Here is an 18,332-nt window from a genome sequence, read left to right as displayed (position 1 = left end):
ACATTATAAGAACATATTGTGATATATTTTGTGACATTTCACATAATATATCACCTGAAAATAAATAAATATTTTAATAATTTTTGCTGTAAATTATAATATTTTAAGTATTACGTTTATTAGAAAGTTAGTAATTTTTACAGTTTATTTTAATAATAATAAGCTAATAACCATTATATATTAATATTTTAATAACCATTATGTTGAAACCACATGTATATAATATAACGAAACAACATGCCAATATTTTAAGGATAGGTTTTAGGATCAAAAGTAAGCTTAAAAATCTTTATATACATTTTTCAAACTTCGCTTCATTTTCGAGACCTAATCTTAAAAAATAATAATAAAAGGTATTTTTCAAATTTCCCACAAAAGTACTAACACTAAAATTGTAAACTTTTTAAAGTAATTGTGCATTTTTTATGCTTCTGTCAACGGATTGAGTAAATGTTACCCAAGTAGTTCCTACTGTAATAAATATGAACAAAGCCTTCTCCATTTTAAGGCTTTACAGTATTAAAAAAAACAGTTGGAAAGAAAAAGTTTATCGATATAAATAGCATTTCATTTTTTACAAAATTAAACCGAAAAATTTACAAGAATTGCTCAAATGTCCTCTGCGTTTACTTTTTATAAAAACAATTGAAGCACTATACTTGTATTAAAACAAGTTTAATTTCCATGTTTTCAGAAAAACAACTTTCAACATTTAAAATAAAGCTTCAGATTGGATATGTTGGTAAAAACATAAGTAGGGGNAGAATTGCTCAAATGTCCTCTGCGTTTACTTTTTATAAAAACAATTGAAGCACTATACTTGTATTAAAACAAGTTTAATTTCCATGTTTTCAGAAAAACAACTTTTAACATTTAAAATAAAGCTTCAGATTGGATATGTTGGTAAAAACATAAGTAGGGGAAATACGTACAAAATGACATATGGTTTTATTTTAGGTTCATAACTCTGTATTGGTAAAGCACAGCACTGTCATATTCTATACCAATCATCTTTGGTTCTTTACCTATGAAATATAATAAACATTTATAATATAAAAATAATAGAAAAAAATATTGTTAGTTTAATTGCGATCAGCCAAAATTCATTTTGTCCATATGCTGTGGACAAAATGGCAGATTACGTAGGGACAAAATGACATACACGTAAAAACTATAAAATTATTGACAAAGTTCACAAATGAAACGCTTGGTTCTTTTAGAAACGTCAGCGCAAGAAGCGTGAGCCCAAAGCAAACAATAGCACCATAACCAGTCTTCTCCAGGCTTAGATCGTGAAAAAAGATCATCGCAATACAAGGTATATGCATAGACAGTCTTCTTCATCATCATGACAGTTATTAGGAAAATTTTCTTCTTCAAGTAACTTTTTAGTAATGTTTCGTCTCCTTTTCTCTGGCGGAGCTTTGGACTCATTTTTTGATTTAATTGCCTTCATATTAATAGTAGAAGTTAAAACTAGAGGTTTGTCGAGTCACGTGATTCGTTGCAAGTTTTTTGTTATGTGAAAGATAATAAGTTTGTAAATAATATGTAAGAAAGGAAATAAAGTTTTATACTAAAATTTCTTTTAAACAATAATGAANTTGCCTTCATATTAGGAGTAGAAGTTAAAATTAAAGAGGTTTGTCGAGTCTTTGGCTTACGTTTTCTTTGACCATTTATAAAACGTCCTTTTAGAACTGGAGAAATCTCCTCAATAGACACAGCAAGAGTAGAGGACGATGGATATTCTTTAGTAGCAGCAGATGAATGATATTGAATTGAATGAGTTAAAAAAGTTCTTGCTCAGTGTTTGCTGATGGAACCTGAGATGAATTATCGGCTTGTTGTTCGGTAGGTGCAGTTATTTCAGCTGTATTATTGCCGTTATTATTGTATTATTGCTGTTATTTTTTTATAATTTATAAAACGTTAAGAGGTTAAGGTAAGTTCATTGACTGAGCTCTTATGGACTGAATGACATAGGTATGTCATTATGTCCGTTGCCTATGTATGTCGTTTTGTCCATATAACGTTATAAAAAAAAACAAAATTATAAAATAAATACAAAGATGATATTTTTTATGGAAAAAGTTATTTAAGTGCAACAACAAATTCTTGAGGGTAGGAATAAATGCTACACAAATAGATAAAATAGTGAAAAACTTACCATCTATACAAAAAACTTGTTGCAAGGAAAAAAAACTCGTAACGTATCAACGCTTGTCGTCGGCCATGACACTCGGACGAATGAGAGGAGTGCGTTCACATTTTGACAGGTTAGTAAAAGTCGCTCGGATAACGTGGTGTCGTGGTCAGTTGCGCGCTTGAGACCGCCAAATTCGAATTTGAAAAGGTTTATAGAGAACTTTAAACATTATATGTACTGTACCTGTATATACAGTATACTGTATAGTTCATATTTTAGAAATATATGTAAATATGTATTTATAAGCCTAAGATTAACGAATACCGAGATAAAGTTATTTGCAGTATTCTTAAATTTGATTACATTTAACTTAAATAACAAAAATATTATTCCAATGAAATCTTTTAGATAAATTTAGATCAATAACATTAGTAACTCAAATAATCTAATGCAATGAATTTAAGTTTTTAAATGACATTTATATAATTCTATATGATATAGAAATGCTAGAAATATTAGACTATAATTTTTAAAAAGGATAATACAATAGAATTAATATACAGTATGTAAGAAAATTATAAAGTAAAAGTTATCATTCCATCTTCCTAGTTCAGCTATCAAATTGAATTTGCCACTTGTTTCAGTCATTTAATTACAAAATGCTATTGTATGAATACATAATACAGATATTTTGATTAGAACGTTGGTAATAGCTATAAACATTCATTTGTAGACTTTTGAACTTTGCATCCAATACTTTAGTTGGAATTTTTACTGATTTACAAAGTTCAAGAGTCTGAAAATATGAAATTCAGACTTTTTCCGAATTGGAAACATAAATACACATAGAAAAATAAAGTTTATTTCATATTATCATAGTTAAATATATATTTATATGTAAATGATAATAACAGTAATTAAAATAAATTATTAAATTATGTCAGTTTACTTTTTCTTTATCTATTTGATATTTTTATTTATTTAAATTGTTTAAACATTGAACTAAATCAAATGCAAATGAACAGAAATGTAATTATATTAATAAATTGAACATAGAATATAAGGGAAAAATATGTTAAATACAGTAAAACCTGTCTATGGCGACCACCCACGGTTCCTTCAAAAAGTGGTCTTTTAGACAGGTGGTCGTCCAATACAGGTAGAGTCGTAATACCGTATTTCCGTACGTATTTTGCGCACTTTTTAGCCATTTCTACTAAGCAAAACTCGAGGTGAGCAAAAATAAGCGAATTTTTTCAACGATAGGGCTATATTGGTATTGTATTTTATTCTTATCGGATAACCCGATTTACAGGAGTCGTCATGATATTATAAGACAGATTTAATACCAATATTTTAAAGATTAATACAATACTCGCATTTTCTCGATTATAATGCACACTTTCTTTTTTCCGACTTAATTAATTCGACTCGGTTCTTTTCGTTCGCTCCTCAGTTACGTGTATTACGTCATCAATATACAAGCGCGTCCTATCTCTCCATCACTTTGCTTTTGGTTTTCGTTAGTTTAATCTTATTTTAACTTTAAAAATACTGTATTTTTTAAATATTTAATATTTTCTTAATTAATTAAGTACAATAAGAAAAATTATTAATTAATAATAAAACGATTTTATTATTTTTTCTCATTATACGATTTCATTACAATCGCGGAATCGAAAAAGGAAGTAAAACTGATTTTTGCATTAATGCGTTTATTGTTTTTTGAATATTTTGCCTGCGAAAATTACTTGGATATTATTTTTCTAAAAATATCGTGGAAATAAGGTAGGTTGATACAGAAACTATTTATCGCACTTGTACTGTATATGAGCTTCAAAATAAATAAATAAAAATAGATTTTATCAAACGATGAGATCAGCCGATTAATTGTATCGTGTACAATATTTTACACCCCCAAGGAAAATACTGTAGGTCTAGGGTAAAATAAATTTTGTTTTCCCACAGTTAAACTTCGCCGCTAATTGCTGTTGTGATAACTTTAATACGATCTTCTAACGACAGCACTTTGCATTTCGGACATTTTCCAACAAACTGAAATGAATTTCCTTTGTTGCTAGACTAATTTATTAACACCTGCACCTAATTTCAAGGGTGGGAGAAGTGCCCGGGATGGGTTCGAACGAGAGTTTACACTAATTCATTATATTAGGAGGGGGAAACGTTGTTGAGATGGGTTCGAACAATAGTTTAGACCAGATACATTTGCGAAAGTGGTCGCTTATTACAGGTGTTGTATGTTGTTTCGGACCAAAAATCGATGCCCGCGGTCGCGTTACACAGGTGGTCGTTTAATACAGGTAATTTATACGAAGACTCTATGGATAAACTATTCGGTGCCAGAAATTTTTGCCCGTTTTGACAGGTGCCCGTCGAATGCAAGTGGTCGCCTAAGCAGTTTTCACTGTATATGAATTATTCACTTTTTTTTGTACATTATTTAATGATTGAAAAAAACTAAGTATTTCAAACTTAAATGTGTAATAAAAGATTTATGATATTAATTTATTGTTAGTCATAAAAAAAACTTTAATTTATATTAAAATGTTTTTATTTTTAATGTCAAGGTTTATTATGATGTTTAAATTTTAGCATTTTTCCACAAATGCGAGTATATTGCAAGATATTATCATTTTATTTGAAAACATAATTCCAAATTCCAAATTTGTTTGCGAATAATTTTATTGATTACATTCACAATAATAATAATAATAATAATAATAATTCTACTTTCATCTTTCATTAATGGACTATTTCATCAGTATAATTCTACTTTCATGAAAAGTTTCTGTAATTATTTTCAGCAAAAGTAACGTCCATAAAATATTACATGAAATGTGGATAACTTTGTATTCAGGTAAGCAAATAATAAAGATTTAACTTTAACTGTATTCAAGTTCAAGAAAATATTTTATGAAAACTTTTTTTAAATTTTTAAATATAATCTGTCATTGCTAACTTAATAATTTTTGAATTAATTTGTGAAGAAAATACTTCCAATGAACTAAATAATCTTCATATTTAGTTTAATCTTTCTCGTTGGAAAATGAAACTACATTTTTTAAAAATAATAGTATTAAAACTTAGTCCTGGATTTATATAAAGGTATAATAATAAAAAAAAAATAGACCTAACCTTTGTTATAATGATACGAGTTTAAAAACCTGGCATCAAATTTCCAGGCACAACTGTTAAATATCTGAACAAATCATCTGTTCTCCTTCACCTTCGTTCTGTTTCTCCTGTTGCTTTCATTTAATTTTTGGTATTCGCAGCGTTGTTAAAAGGATAAATCTTGTTAACATCACATCTAAACCAATAAAAATTTTGTTTTTTAAATTATACCTATTAAATTTCATTCTTTATAGTAAATATTTCTATAATAAATATGTAGATTATTACATAAATATTTCATAATATTTTGCATCATTATTATTACAAATCTACATATGAAAAAACAACGAGGATGCAATAAATTGTAGAGTAAATTTCCTTGATTTTCCAATATTTTGTATAATTTATTAATCGATCCTTGATTACGTTGTTAATTTTTTGAGAAATTATTTATTTTCAACTATTAATACGATTTTTCTTGAATTTTCTTACAAGAGATCTTATATATTCATTTCTCTGCGTTTTGTGTTTACATAATATTATAAAATTAAGTAACTTAGCTTTAAAGTTGACAACATTAATAACATAGGATTATTTAAAGTTATTGTAAAAATAAGCTACAGTAAATATTTTGTTTGGACACATCAACAACTATATTTTTACCTTATCTACCTCACACAGATACGACCAACAACCCATTTGTATACAACCAAATTATATAGTGCTGCCATCTCTGATTAACAGCGACAATTATTATATATATATTTTAAATATTTTATTGTAAATACATAAATAATAGACTATAATTATCCATAAAAAATTAATTAATTAATGCAAATTACAACATAAAAAATCTAAATTGATAAACAAATATATCCTATTTGATATTATTTTTAATCAATAATAGGAAATAAAATCGAAATTGAATGATAATCTAATCTAATTTTTTTTATTTCTGATGTTTAAGCATTTTCTTTCTAATAATGTTTATAAGTCTGTTTAAAATATTGTATTTATTCTTATTTCTATTGTCACGTGCATCGTTTCAAATTATCAATATAACAACGATTATGATTGGTTGAAGATTATTTTTAATTTTAAGCTTTCTTACATAACAATTATTTAATTCGATATCAAAGAAATTTTCTATTATTTGATAAAATCGAATTAAGAACTATACGTATATAACTGAAAAATATGTATAAACTGAATAAAATTATGTGTAGGCCTATATATGCAGTGCCGGATTGTTCGTAGGCACACGGGGCACCTTCGAATCCCGGTCTTGAGGGTCCTAAATTGAAAAAATAAAGCCATTTTAACGTTGTAATTGTATAATTTATAAATAATTCTATCGCCACAACTAAACATTATTAGTTTATGATGTAAAATTATGTAGAGGAACCTCCAATCTCCTATGTCCATGGGTCGTGGAAGGTCTTAACCACAACTGTATATATGTATACATTTTAAAATTTCGAGAAAACTTTTTAATTTATTCCTGGAATAAAATAAAAATCCTAAATTCTACATTTCAGTGTGTATTTTTAATCTATAAAAGAAAAAAAAAATCAATGTAAATATGATTGATTGTATTAATATAAAGTCAAAATGATAAATTATTGATTTTACTTTCTTTATTTCACTTCAGTTTGCATAAAGTTATAAATTTTGTAACAAAATATTTCTTATTTTAAAGAGAACCTATACAAGATTTGGAAAATTAATTTATAATCTTATATATTAATATAAATCACTTCTTATTAGAGAAATAAATTAAATGAAAATCAATTTTATCCTTCAAAATTTTTTAAATTTATTTATTTTTAATTTAATTGTTAATATTATAACGATTTGAATATTTTTATAATAAGTGATTAAATTAAAAAAAAGTTTTATGGAAAAAAATTAATGATTTATTTATTCTTTACTACGTAATCGATTGTTCATTTTTACTAAACTATAGACTCATAACTCCGAAATACAGTATAACAGTACTGTACAGTAGACTAATAGTTCGATAACTCGTATTTGTACTAAGTTTTCATTCTTTTATTTTGCATAATTAAAGCTTACCGATTCGCTCATTTATGTATTAATGGTATCGATTATCTACAGATAAAAATTATTTAAATGAATCCCTACTGTCGATGCGTATCGACATTATTGATCTTAGTATAAAGGTACAAAAATCTAGTGAATGACCGTTCGGATTTAAAGTTTGTATCTGAACACAAAATATGCAAAATCTTTTCAAAAATTCATATTAAAAACTATTTGCTCCACGTCGATAGCAATTTTAAATATTACCCTTAAAATGTTTTTTTTTTTTTTTTTCTCCTGCTATGAAGCAGATATAACAGGGAAAGGTTTGCTTTTCTTTTATCATTTCTTTTATCCAATTGTATAAAATAATCTAATATAAATTTGAAAAAAAATTGACCCTAGATAAAAGATTAAAAAAGGGAAAATACATTGTTCAAAAAGTAAGAATTGCAAGAAAATCAAATAAATCTTATTTCTCAAGTACGTGAAATTCTAACAATGTTGATAAAAATGAATTGATCTTATCATTTACTTATCATTTGTAATTTTCGAAATATTATCTTTCAAGCTTCTTTCCACTTTTGCATTAATGTATTTATCTTCTTTAATTCTCTCCCCCTTTTTTTTTATACGAGCTTCTCTTCGTTAAGTATGAAAATGGAATTTAACTAAATAAAAATTTATCATGCAATTTATGTTCAATTATTGCTTTTGGAAACTAAGTATTAAAATTCGAAGAATATTTTAAGGAACGAAGACGATTTTACAGTTAAATTGTTGTAAATCAAGAGTGATAGGCAACAGAATATCTTCAACTGTATTAATTCGTGATAAAATTGTCACAGATAAGTTTTGTTTTGTTTTCTCGAGAAGTCAGTATTAGTTGTTACACGTGGCTGATAAAAATGTTATTTAATAGGATCTTTTCTAGGCTTTTATTATTACATGAGATATAATTTATCTCGTAAATAACTCTAAAATGATTTATTTTTATAATGAATTGAACAAGCTACAGCTATTAATATTACTTATATTAAACGGGTTATATTTTTTAGCTTACGTTAATGATTGTAAACCATTTATCTTAATAATCATAGAAATTTAACTAATAATAAAAATGTTGCGTTGATTAATAAAAATAATATTTTTATTAAAAGAAATTTTCTTAAAATATTTCAGCCTTCTAGGATCATGTATCATTGAGGAATCGGATTACTCCTCCAATATATAATTGATAAAAGGTATCACCTGCATCCCTACGGAATGTCAACAAGTAATACAAAAATATAATCAACTTAATCAGTTTTAATTAGAATTATAATATTTTGGAAGGACAAATTTTTTTTTTTTTAATTCATGTTTAGAATGATCTATATGGTAAATAATTATAGAATATGCACTTAAAATCTTAGATCTGTAATGCTTATGATAGTGCAATTGTCATTATTTATATGTACTGTATAGTACTGTACATTCGGCATCCATTAGTTAAAGATTAACAATTAATTTACCAATTACCTGTTTAGCATTAACTTGTTTAACAATTAGTAAACATTTTAAGTAGACAAATTCTCTAATACACACGCACAATCATCAGTGTTGATTTGTATATATATATTGGAGGGTCGGGCCAATGACAATGAGTAAGAAAAATTTCTCATTGTTGTAGTGGATATAGAAAAATTAGACTGCATCTGTTATGTACAATACTAGTTTCTACTTCTAACTTTTGTAATTTGGTGTAAAAAATATACAGGGAGAGTGACAATTTGCTGGTATAGAAACATTGGGGACATGTTCCCTCTGTCCTTTATGCTTCGACGCCAATGCATACAACGTATTTTATGAAAGTTTATATATATATACATAAATAAAAGAATAACAACAATAATAATAATTTTAGAAGATGTGAATATAATATTAAAAAATTTCTCTTCTTTTTTTTATTTTCATGATATCAGAGTTCTAGTTTTAAACAGATGAATGATTAAAACTTGTATCAATGGAGTATCAACAGAAGCTTACCAATTCAAGGTCTTTGAAGGTAAGTCTAATATTTCTACGAGAATACGAGAATTGGCCCATTCTTAACGTTGATAGCATCAAAGGACATTTGAATATATTCTTCGAAGATAATGGATATCATTAAAAAACTAAAACTGGTTTAATCCATTGTTTTAAAATCAGATATACATGTCCTTGATAACAATTACTATTAGAAACTGTAATTAAAATCGTAGATCAGAGGCCAAAGATATTTTTACTTATGTAATCTGACGAGAAACATTTGTTAAATACAAATGTTATAAGATAATTGATATTTTCAGATAATAATTTACGTCAAAACTAATGTTGGCGCCGTAATATAATTCCAAAAAGAAAGAAAAAAATAATAATAATAAAAATAGAAAGAGAGAACAAATACAGAATATTTCACACATTATTAAATTTAACAATTAAAAATAAAATTATGCTTTAATTGCTTAATTTCTTGCAAAATAAATATTTGAAACAGAAATTAATTAAGGTCTAAGTAGGCTACTAAAGTACTTCACTTTTAAAATAAATAAATTTAATATTTATTATTTTAAAATATTTTAGAATTTAAAGTTTGGCTAATTTTTAAAATTTTTTTCCTAAATTAAAAATAAATAATAATTGTTTGTAAAATATCTTATTTCATTTTAGAGAATTCGGAATGGAGTATTATAAAATGTAAATGAGTGGCGAAGCGTCGTTAAAAAGAGATGTTTCGTTAGACATTGATCGTTTCAACACGTTTGTAAAAAGATTTGAGTATTCAATTGCAAGGTAATAATAAATAAATTCTTTTTAATCTACCATTTAAGTTAAAATCTGACCTCGTAAGTGTCGTTTAAGTGATTTTACACAATACAATGCTAATATTTTAATCATAATAAAATTTCAAAATAATTATAAATGAGGATAAATCGGTCATAATATGATTAAAATTCTACATCCAGGTTTTAATTTTAAATAATTATCGTACGTTATCTTCTACGATTTTAAGTTTTGTTTCCGATAAACCTTACGACCGTATTCACAACTAATAATCAAGAATGAGAATTATAAATTAACCAATTATCATTGGCTTTTAGTACGCGAACGCTTATTGGTTAAACTTTTAACTCTTGATTGTTGGTCGCGAATGAGGACATTTAGTGTTTATACTTCGAAGGTATTCGATCGTAAAATATTGTAAATGATTAATAATACATTTTAAACTCCGTGTATGTATTTGAATTTAGATCTGTTTATATAAAAACTTAAATTAAGATTACTGTTCTGTTCCCTCCTCAATATTTTTCAATCAAAAAATCCAAAAGCTTCAAGTATTGATTCTGTTGTTTATGTTATTTTCTTTCAGTTTTATTAGTTTAAGCCAATTCGAGGTGCAAAATTGTTACAAAAATAACAGATTTATCTACTTCCATTCTATTATTTCTTTCTTTTTTTTTCCGTTCAAAATTCTTCAATTTGCCGAATAAAATGTAGGGAATCTGATAGAAATGCTATTTCAACTGTCAGATGTAAGGCATAAACTGTCTTCTACTCAAATGAACTGATAAAAGAGAATGCTTTCTCTAGTAACATCAATATCAATCAACACTTGTTTTATTATTTCCTATAACATAAATTCTAAAATCTATAGACCATTTAAAAACTTTTTTTTTTTGTAGATTTATTATTTAAAATAATTATTCATATAGAATAAAATAATTGCTTTCTCCTTGACCTGTTTACTTAATTTTTAATCAGAATTACAATAAAAATCATTTTGTAATTAATCAATAATTAGTTACTTTATCGTGTTGAATGGGAGAAGATAATCGACGGACCCCAACAGGAGGTATGTGTGTTCCAATCAGCTGACGAGTATCAACAGATCAAGGGCGAGAATTATCATTCTGTAGAGATGGAAATAAATCTATGGAGGTTTGCTGATCTAAGTTATCTTTTTTTTTTTTTATTTTAATCTCTATAAATGTTCAGTGATTGGAAGTTTCTTTTTATATATTTGTATATATGAAACCTATTTCTAACGTTTGACTTTCGTATTATTTATAGTGATCTAGCGTAATAGGTTATTAATATCTTTCGAGTTTTATAACCTGTTTATCCATTAAAAAAAAGGGGAAAAAATTATTTCTTAATCGAAGTAACAAGTACTTCTCTATTATGAGAAGTTTTAAAATATAAAAACTTTTTTTAATATAGTTTAACGTTCTAATCTCTCTCCGAATTATTTGATATTCTGATGCGAATAGGTTTTACTTTTTCTTCTGAAAAGATAGAGGAAGTTCTCGTATAATAAATTAAAATTAAATCAGTTAATTCTATCAAAATTCGCTTAAATTTAATTCTTCGTTGTAAATCTTTTCGTTTCGCAATTCAATAATATTTTCGATATCGACGTAGCAATTCTCGATTTAAATATTTGGTCTTTATATCAAAAAATTTTTAAATTCGAAAAAAAATATTGTGGAAGTCACTGTTACAGGTCCTATACCATATTTGGTCAAGATTTAGGGACATTTTGTTAAATTTGCATGGTTTCGAGCAACGTCATACCCGGGATGTCGTTCTTAGCGGAATATAAACTGCTTCCGTTTCCTTTCGCCAATTACTGTAGCTGAGGGCAGTTTCCGTTCGATCTTTCATTCATTTAAATTTCTAAGAAAATTTCAAGAAATTTTTTTTAATTTTTTCGTATATGAATAACAATTACAACAGATCTTCAGGTAACAATTTTGAATATATATATTTTTTCCTATATGTAAATGATCGCTCAGCAATAAATAAAACTAAGTTTTCGATAAGATATAACTGCTTATCTATTGGTTTCATTGAATAATTTTCAATTTTTCATTGTATACTAATTATCTAAAATGTGATAAGATTTATTTATATTTTAATAAACTAGTCGGCACTTATTTTGCAGTAGTTTTCAATGAAAAAAAATCCGTTAATTCTTCAATATATCTTTTCTTTTTATGCTGTTTATATCTTTTAACTAATTTATTTATGCAATGTAATTATTTTCAAGGGTATTAATTTATTTTATTTAAATTTTAAACAATAATTATTTGTAGGGAATCAATTCTTGAGTTTTTTGTTTTTTAATTATACAATCGAGATCCTAAAATTGCTTTCGATCGAGTTTGCTCTCTAATATCTCAATATAGATGAGTTAGATAAGGCCGAGTGTACTTAAACATACTTGAACAATTCTTAATAGCAGATATACTGATTACATTCTACACGTAAATCTTAGACATGAAATATGAGTGAATGGTCACGTATATGCTTCTTTAACTAGAACACCGGCTTTTGAAAACGTGAATATATATATATATATATATATTGATTATTAAAATCTTCTGGTTAGAAGAATTAATTTTTCTCTGAATTATTACTGATACAACTTAAGTTTTTATATAATAATATATCAAGTTTTAAAATTATTTTTTTATACAATCCTATTGCAAAACATGTTTACTAGTTTTAATATCTAGATTTAAATATTTAAATTGTATCGATTTAAACATTGTTTCAGATTTACTTATGCGTATCATTCGATTAAATATTAGGGTAAGGATATTTGAACTTAAGTGAAAAATCTAAATATAGAGTTTGATTTCTCTTGATCTATATAAAGGTATTTTTTTTTAGTTTAGGAGCACTCGTAGATATGTACAGACAGGTTATGCAATTTCGATTCTTACCATTTTCTAATAGAATTACATATTTTTTATCTTAATTTAAAATCTTATTATAGCAGAGATAATTTTCTATCAGCATGTTTTCTATCTCCCAACAATATCTTGAACTCTGCACTCCCGATAAGAGCTGTATTGTTTTTCTATCAATCGAAATCAGTAAAATCTAATACTTAACATTTTGTTCTTAAAATTTAAGAATACATTTTTAATTTTTTAAATGATTTATTCAGCTATTTAGTTTTTTAAGGTTTGTAAAAGATTAAGTAGCTTAAATCAGATCAATAAATTATATAAAATAGAAGAATAGTCTTTTAGATCAATTGATAAGCTATAAGCAAAATATTTTCTTGTAGAATTAAATGTAATAAAACTAAATTTATGTTTTAATCATTTTATTTAAGGTTAGTTTTGTTTCATACTTTTATGAAATTAAATTAGAGATATTCACAAAGCCTACATATCCTACGAAACTTTTTTAATACTGTATTGATCTTCCTCAGTAATAATAATAATAATAATAATAATATGAAGGCCAAGTATAAAATTGTCACGTGACTAATCTGAATGGCGCCAGAAAAGAATGCAAGCGATATGATAGATAATGATATCTATAAAAGTGATTTTTGCTTCATTCGTATCTTTCGAGGAACAATATAGGGCACTGATACACGGGGGCAACTGAGATTTCTTTGACGTCAAATCTCATCCACGATTTACCCTGCGTGAGAAATGTTTTGACTGCGATCTATGCTTTATCCAGATGTTGTTATTTATATTTAGTTGTATTAACGAAATTGCTTAAATAAATAAACTTATTTAAGGTATTTATCAAATTTTAGATCGGATAATATTAAGTTTAAAAATTTTACATAAAACAAATTATTTATTTTTTTTTATACATAAGTTTTAACTTTTTAGCAAAGTATTTGATTAAAATAAACTTAGGATTATTTGCAAATGAAATATTTTCTATATTCCAATTCTCTTATAAAAGCATCTATTTATCAGTACCAACTATAATTGTCAGTACACATTGTATTGAATTTCCTCATTTTATTATTATTTACATATTTAATATTTGTAAAATACTTTGTCATCTGCATAAAACGATGTTTGCTTTAATCTAATGTCTAATGTTAACCTCGTGATGCGTATGCATTGTTTAAGCTTGAACCTGTTAACTTCTGCCTGTATTCTATCGATGAAGTTTGTTTGTCTGTCAGATAACATTCTGAATGGAAACCACGCGGCAATCCAAATCCCTCCCCAACTAGCCCGTTAGCCAATCGCTATCGTGGACCTATCGGTGCTACTCAATATAAACGATTGTTCGACTTAGCATACTTGTATACGCTTGTAACTTAAAGTTTATGTTGTAATTAATAGATTATTTCGATTTATATGGAACAGTATTTTTTACGTTTGTTTTAATTTTCAGAAATGGAAGATTTTTTACCACTCTGTTCTAGTATGGAGAGGGAAAGTTGGACTCTTCAAAAACTTAACTCGTCAGACGATGACAGCAGTGATATCAGTGCTGAAGGAATATCTTGCGACAGTTGGTCGTTGGATAATTTAGAAGTGGATGCTTACCTCGACTATTTGTTTCCACCTTCTCCCGGAGATAGAATACTAGATAGAAACTTAAAGATTATAGAAGATTATCTCTTTCCAGATGAATCGGATCAAAATACCCCTTGTAACTGGTTGCAGCAGCCCGATCTCCAGTCTAACTGGCAGAATAATATTTATCAAGAAACTACTTCAAATTGTTGGATAATGCCTTGTGGAAATTTCGAGCCTGTGCCTCCTACCACTACTTCCGAACAAGATATGGTAGTGTTAGGAGTTGATCTTAACTCGTTGTCGTCGATACTGTTAGAGGATTATCAGCAGCAAACTCTTCCACCGACCAGCTATGCTCCTAGAAATTATGTGGCGTCTCAAAATGTGAATATGTCAATGGCTCCTATTCCACCAGCCAAGAGACAAAGACAAAACATGCTACCAGCTAATCCAGCATTTTCTATGAATGTTCCTAGCGCGGTCGTTGGTGGAAGGAGGACCAATTCCAGACAATCTTCGAATAAGGAAGAAGAAAAGATATTTCACTGCACGTACCAAGGGTGTACGAAAGTTTATTCGAAAAGTTCTCACTTGAAAGCTCATCTGAGACGTCATACAGGGGAAAAACCATTTGCTTGCCAATGGCCGGGATGTGGCTGGAGATTTTCTCGATCGGACGAACTAGCTCGACACAAGAGATCCCATTCAGGTATAAAGCCTTATAACTGTCATATTTGCGAGAAACGCTTTTCCAGATCGGATCATCTAGCTAAGCATTTGAAAGTTCACCGAAGAGAGAAAATGATAACGTTGGTCTCGGGGCAGACAACTTCTTATAGATCAACTGTATCTATAGCATCTTCATCAACGAAATAGAGATCGGAATGTTCTGCTAGTGGATCAAAAATAAGTGGCATTTGAAAGTTAGAATATTTAGAAAGTCAAGTTTCGAAATTTTCGAAACAAAATACTCAAAATTGTGTTCTGCTTAGGGGAATCTAAGCCTAAAAAAAGGACAAGTTTTGCCTGTTTACAATTTCGTTTCCGTTCGAGATATAGTTAAGAAATTCCAGGAGGTCGTTAGCCGAACTGAAACTCCGGAAGCCTTCTTCGTAAGGCTGTTGTTTTTGAAAGAAGTGAAACAATTGCGGCTGTCGAAACATTTCCATACTCAACATTCCATGAAATTTATTCGTTTTGTCTTCATTTGTTAAATAACTAAACTTCCAGTTTCTGGATTTTTTTTTCTTTTTAAATGATTGTTCATTAAATATCATTCTATTGTATACGAATGTTTAATATATATATTTTCCTTTTTTCGAGAAAAATTAATGTCCTAATTTTACTTTCCTAACTGAAAACTGTTTTCTAGGTTTGTGAAATTTGTAATTTGTATTCAAAAAGTTTTGAACATAATGTATATAGAAGAGAAATTAAAGGTTTATAAATAACATTTTTCATGCATTGTCATTTTAAAAATCTTAAGACAGACACATTAAATGATTCTAATTATTCTTACTGTTATACATTAACAATTTTAAATACCAGTAGTAAATAAATGAAATATTCCGCAAATTAAATCTCCTTAAAAATAAACTATTACATGTTCGAAAATAGATGAAAATAAAGTTTTGTTGCATTAAATACTACGTTAGAATCTTTGATTTTTGCTCGAATAGGATTTTTAACACAAATCTAATATAAAGATTTGTGAATTTGATCTTAATCAAATTTAAATCCTCGATGTAATTAAAATTACTGTTTCCTTTATCAATCTATCAAATTGACATTAATTCCTTTCTCTTCAAACGTATAATTAAGCGTAAATTCTTGTGATTTTGAGTTGTATTCTGTAATTGCACACACAATATCAAAAGCAAGTTAATTTCCCGGTGAAATACTTGTCTTGTTAGCAGTAATTGTCTTTTTTTTTTTTTTTTTTAATCTATAAGTGATCAATTTTTTCTCCAATTTAGAAACACTGATATTACAATACATTATTCGAAGTCTTACCATAAATGTTTCTAATCCTATAAATAGGAGAAAGATGAAGAAATATAATTAAGTTTATAAAGAAAAATATTCTTGAACTGTCAAAAATTTTCGATTATTTAATCCAATTATTAAAGGAAAATTCGGATTTTAAATGATCTTAATACTTTTCAAGAAATTTATTTTGTATAATTAATCTCGAATTAAGTTCAACTGAAAGGAAAATTTTAAAAATATGTGTCAAAATTATTTTATAGATGATGGAAAATCATTTTTACTTCATATTCTTAACTAAAAATTATAAAAACGAGTTAAATTTGACAGTTTTATTGATTCTTTTATTGACAAAATTCCCAATTAAATGTATTATTTAATATATGCTCTCTCGCGTACATAATAGAAGTTCACTTTTTCTCCATTTTATAAGTTTCTATGATTTAATACTTGAAATCATTTTAAATATCCAGAAATAAGTAGTAATTTCTATTTAGAAAGAATTAATACATATTTTTTAGATTTAATAATTATATAGACACGTTGAAAATTAACACCAGGCTCTAATTATTGACGCTTTTGTAATCAATTTTTAAGAATTGATTTTCAATTACAGTAAAACCTGTATAAAACGGAACAAATGATTCGATATCCTGCGATTCCGGTTTACACAGGTTTTAATTTATATTTAACAGCTGGTTTGTTAATTTTCAAACATTTAAATCGAAAATATAGATCGAAATTTACACTGATTTATAGGAATGAAACTATTATTCAACTTCTTTTTAAAAGAGATAAATCTTCATTATTTTGGCATTTCTCATTTGAGAGATATTCAATATATTATTTGATCGATTTTTTAAATTATTTTATTTTCTAAGGGAAAGCATTGATTATACATATTAAGATTTAACACAAGCTGATAACAAGTTTTATCACAATCTATTCGAGTTGGTCACTCGAACTGCTACAGATATATAAAGTTACGAGATGGCAACGACTGTTTGTGGGCCAAAGGCGATATCTCTATGTTGTACCACACGTAAAACGTCACAAAAGTTATCTAGTTCCCCCGAAAAAAAAATTTCCCAATAGAATAATACGTGAAAACAATTTTATTTCCATACAGTTCCATTATGTCAGTAATAATAATAATGATAATAATAATAATAATAATATGTATACATCAGCGTCAATGTGTGGTAAATTCGTATTTAAAGCGAACGGCATTATTTAACGGAAACAACAATGTTTATCAAAGCCTAAATCGGGAAACTAATTAAATGGTTTCGATAACAGGGCACGTGAATAGTGACCCTGGCCCCTTTCTACCAGCCCCGAAATGTCTCTCTAGTCGTAAACATTCGCCAACGGAAGCGACTACTTCCTGATGTTATTGACTCTACTCGGTACCGATCTCCACTAAAATAATACTTTTCTCTTGTTGAAGCTATGTAATTTATCAAGAGACACGTCAATATGTCTGTCTGGCTCACTACGGATTCGCAAAACTTGGCTCGTCTATCTAAAATAAAGGAAATTCCGTTATGATAGGAAAATTTAATACAAAAGATCTTAAAAAAAATCACTCTTCTATACATGCTATAGATTTGATATTTATAGTTTCTCTTGCACTTATTTAATTGAATGTTATCGCTATCAATAATTGTTTTTAAGTATTTCAACAGTTTAAAATATTTGATAAG

The 18,332-nt window shown here is 27.2% G+C and overlaps 1 protein-coding gene and 1 long non-coding RNA gene across 3 annotated transcripts; one reads left to right on the top strand and one right to left on the bottom strand.

Moving 5' to 3' along the window:
* Window positions 1-812: 812 nt before the first annotated feature.
* Window positions 813-5,480, bottom strand: LOC111629002. The gene is made up of 3 exons (XR_002757255.1): window positions 5,306-5,480; window positions 2,171-2,392; window positions 813-1,025 (listed from the first exon to the last, which is right to left on the bottom strand). It is a non-coding gene; the product is annotated as an uncharacterized LOC111629002 (long non-coding RNA).
* A 3,811-nt stretch (window positions 5,481-9,291) lies between these two features.
* On the top strand, window positions 9,292-15,796 carry LOC111629001 (Krueppel-like factor 6). Of its 2 annotated transcripts, XM_023372865.1 has the most exons (3): window positions 9,292-9,374; window positions 10,019-10,141; window positions 14,513-15,796. In XM_023372865.1, exon 3 carries the CDS (start codon window positions 14,515-14,517, stop codon window positions 15,514-15,516), a length of 1,002 nt encoding a protein of 333 aa, XP_023228633.1. In that variant the 5' UTR covers window positions 9,292-9,374; window positions 10,019-10,141; window positions 14,513-14,514; the 3' UTR covers window positions 15,517-15,796. The 2 variants fall into 2 exon arrangements, with proteins under 2 accessions (XP_023228633.1, XP_023228634.1); XM_023372866.1 differs by lacking the exons at window positions 9,292-9,374; window positions 10,019-10,141 and adding an exon at window positions 11,176-11,287.
* The last annotated feature ends 2,536 nt before the right edge of the window (window positions 15,797-18,332 follow it).

Source organism: Centruroides sculpturatus, unplaced genomic scaffold (assembly GCF_000671375.1).
Source record: "Centruroides sculpturatus isolate CEXI.00-Female unplaced genomic scaffold, Cexi_2.0 scaffold246, whole genome shotgun sequence".
Classification (NCBI taxonomy): Eukaryota; Metazoa; Arthropoda; class Arachnida; order Scorpiones; family Buthidae; genus Centruroides; species Centruroides sculpturatus.
This window is presented reverse-complemented; position numbering and strand designations above follow the sequence as displayed.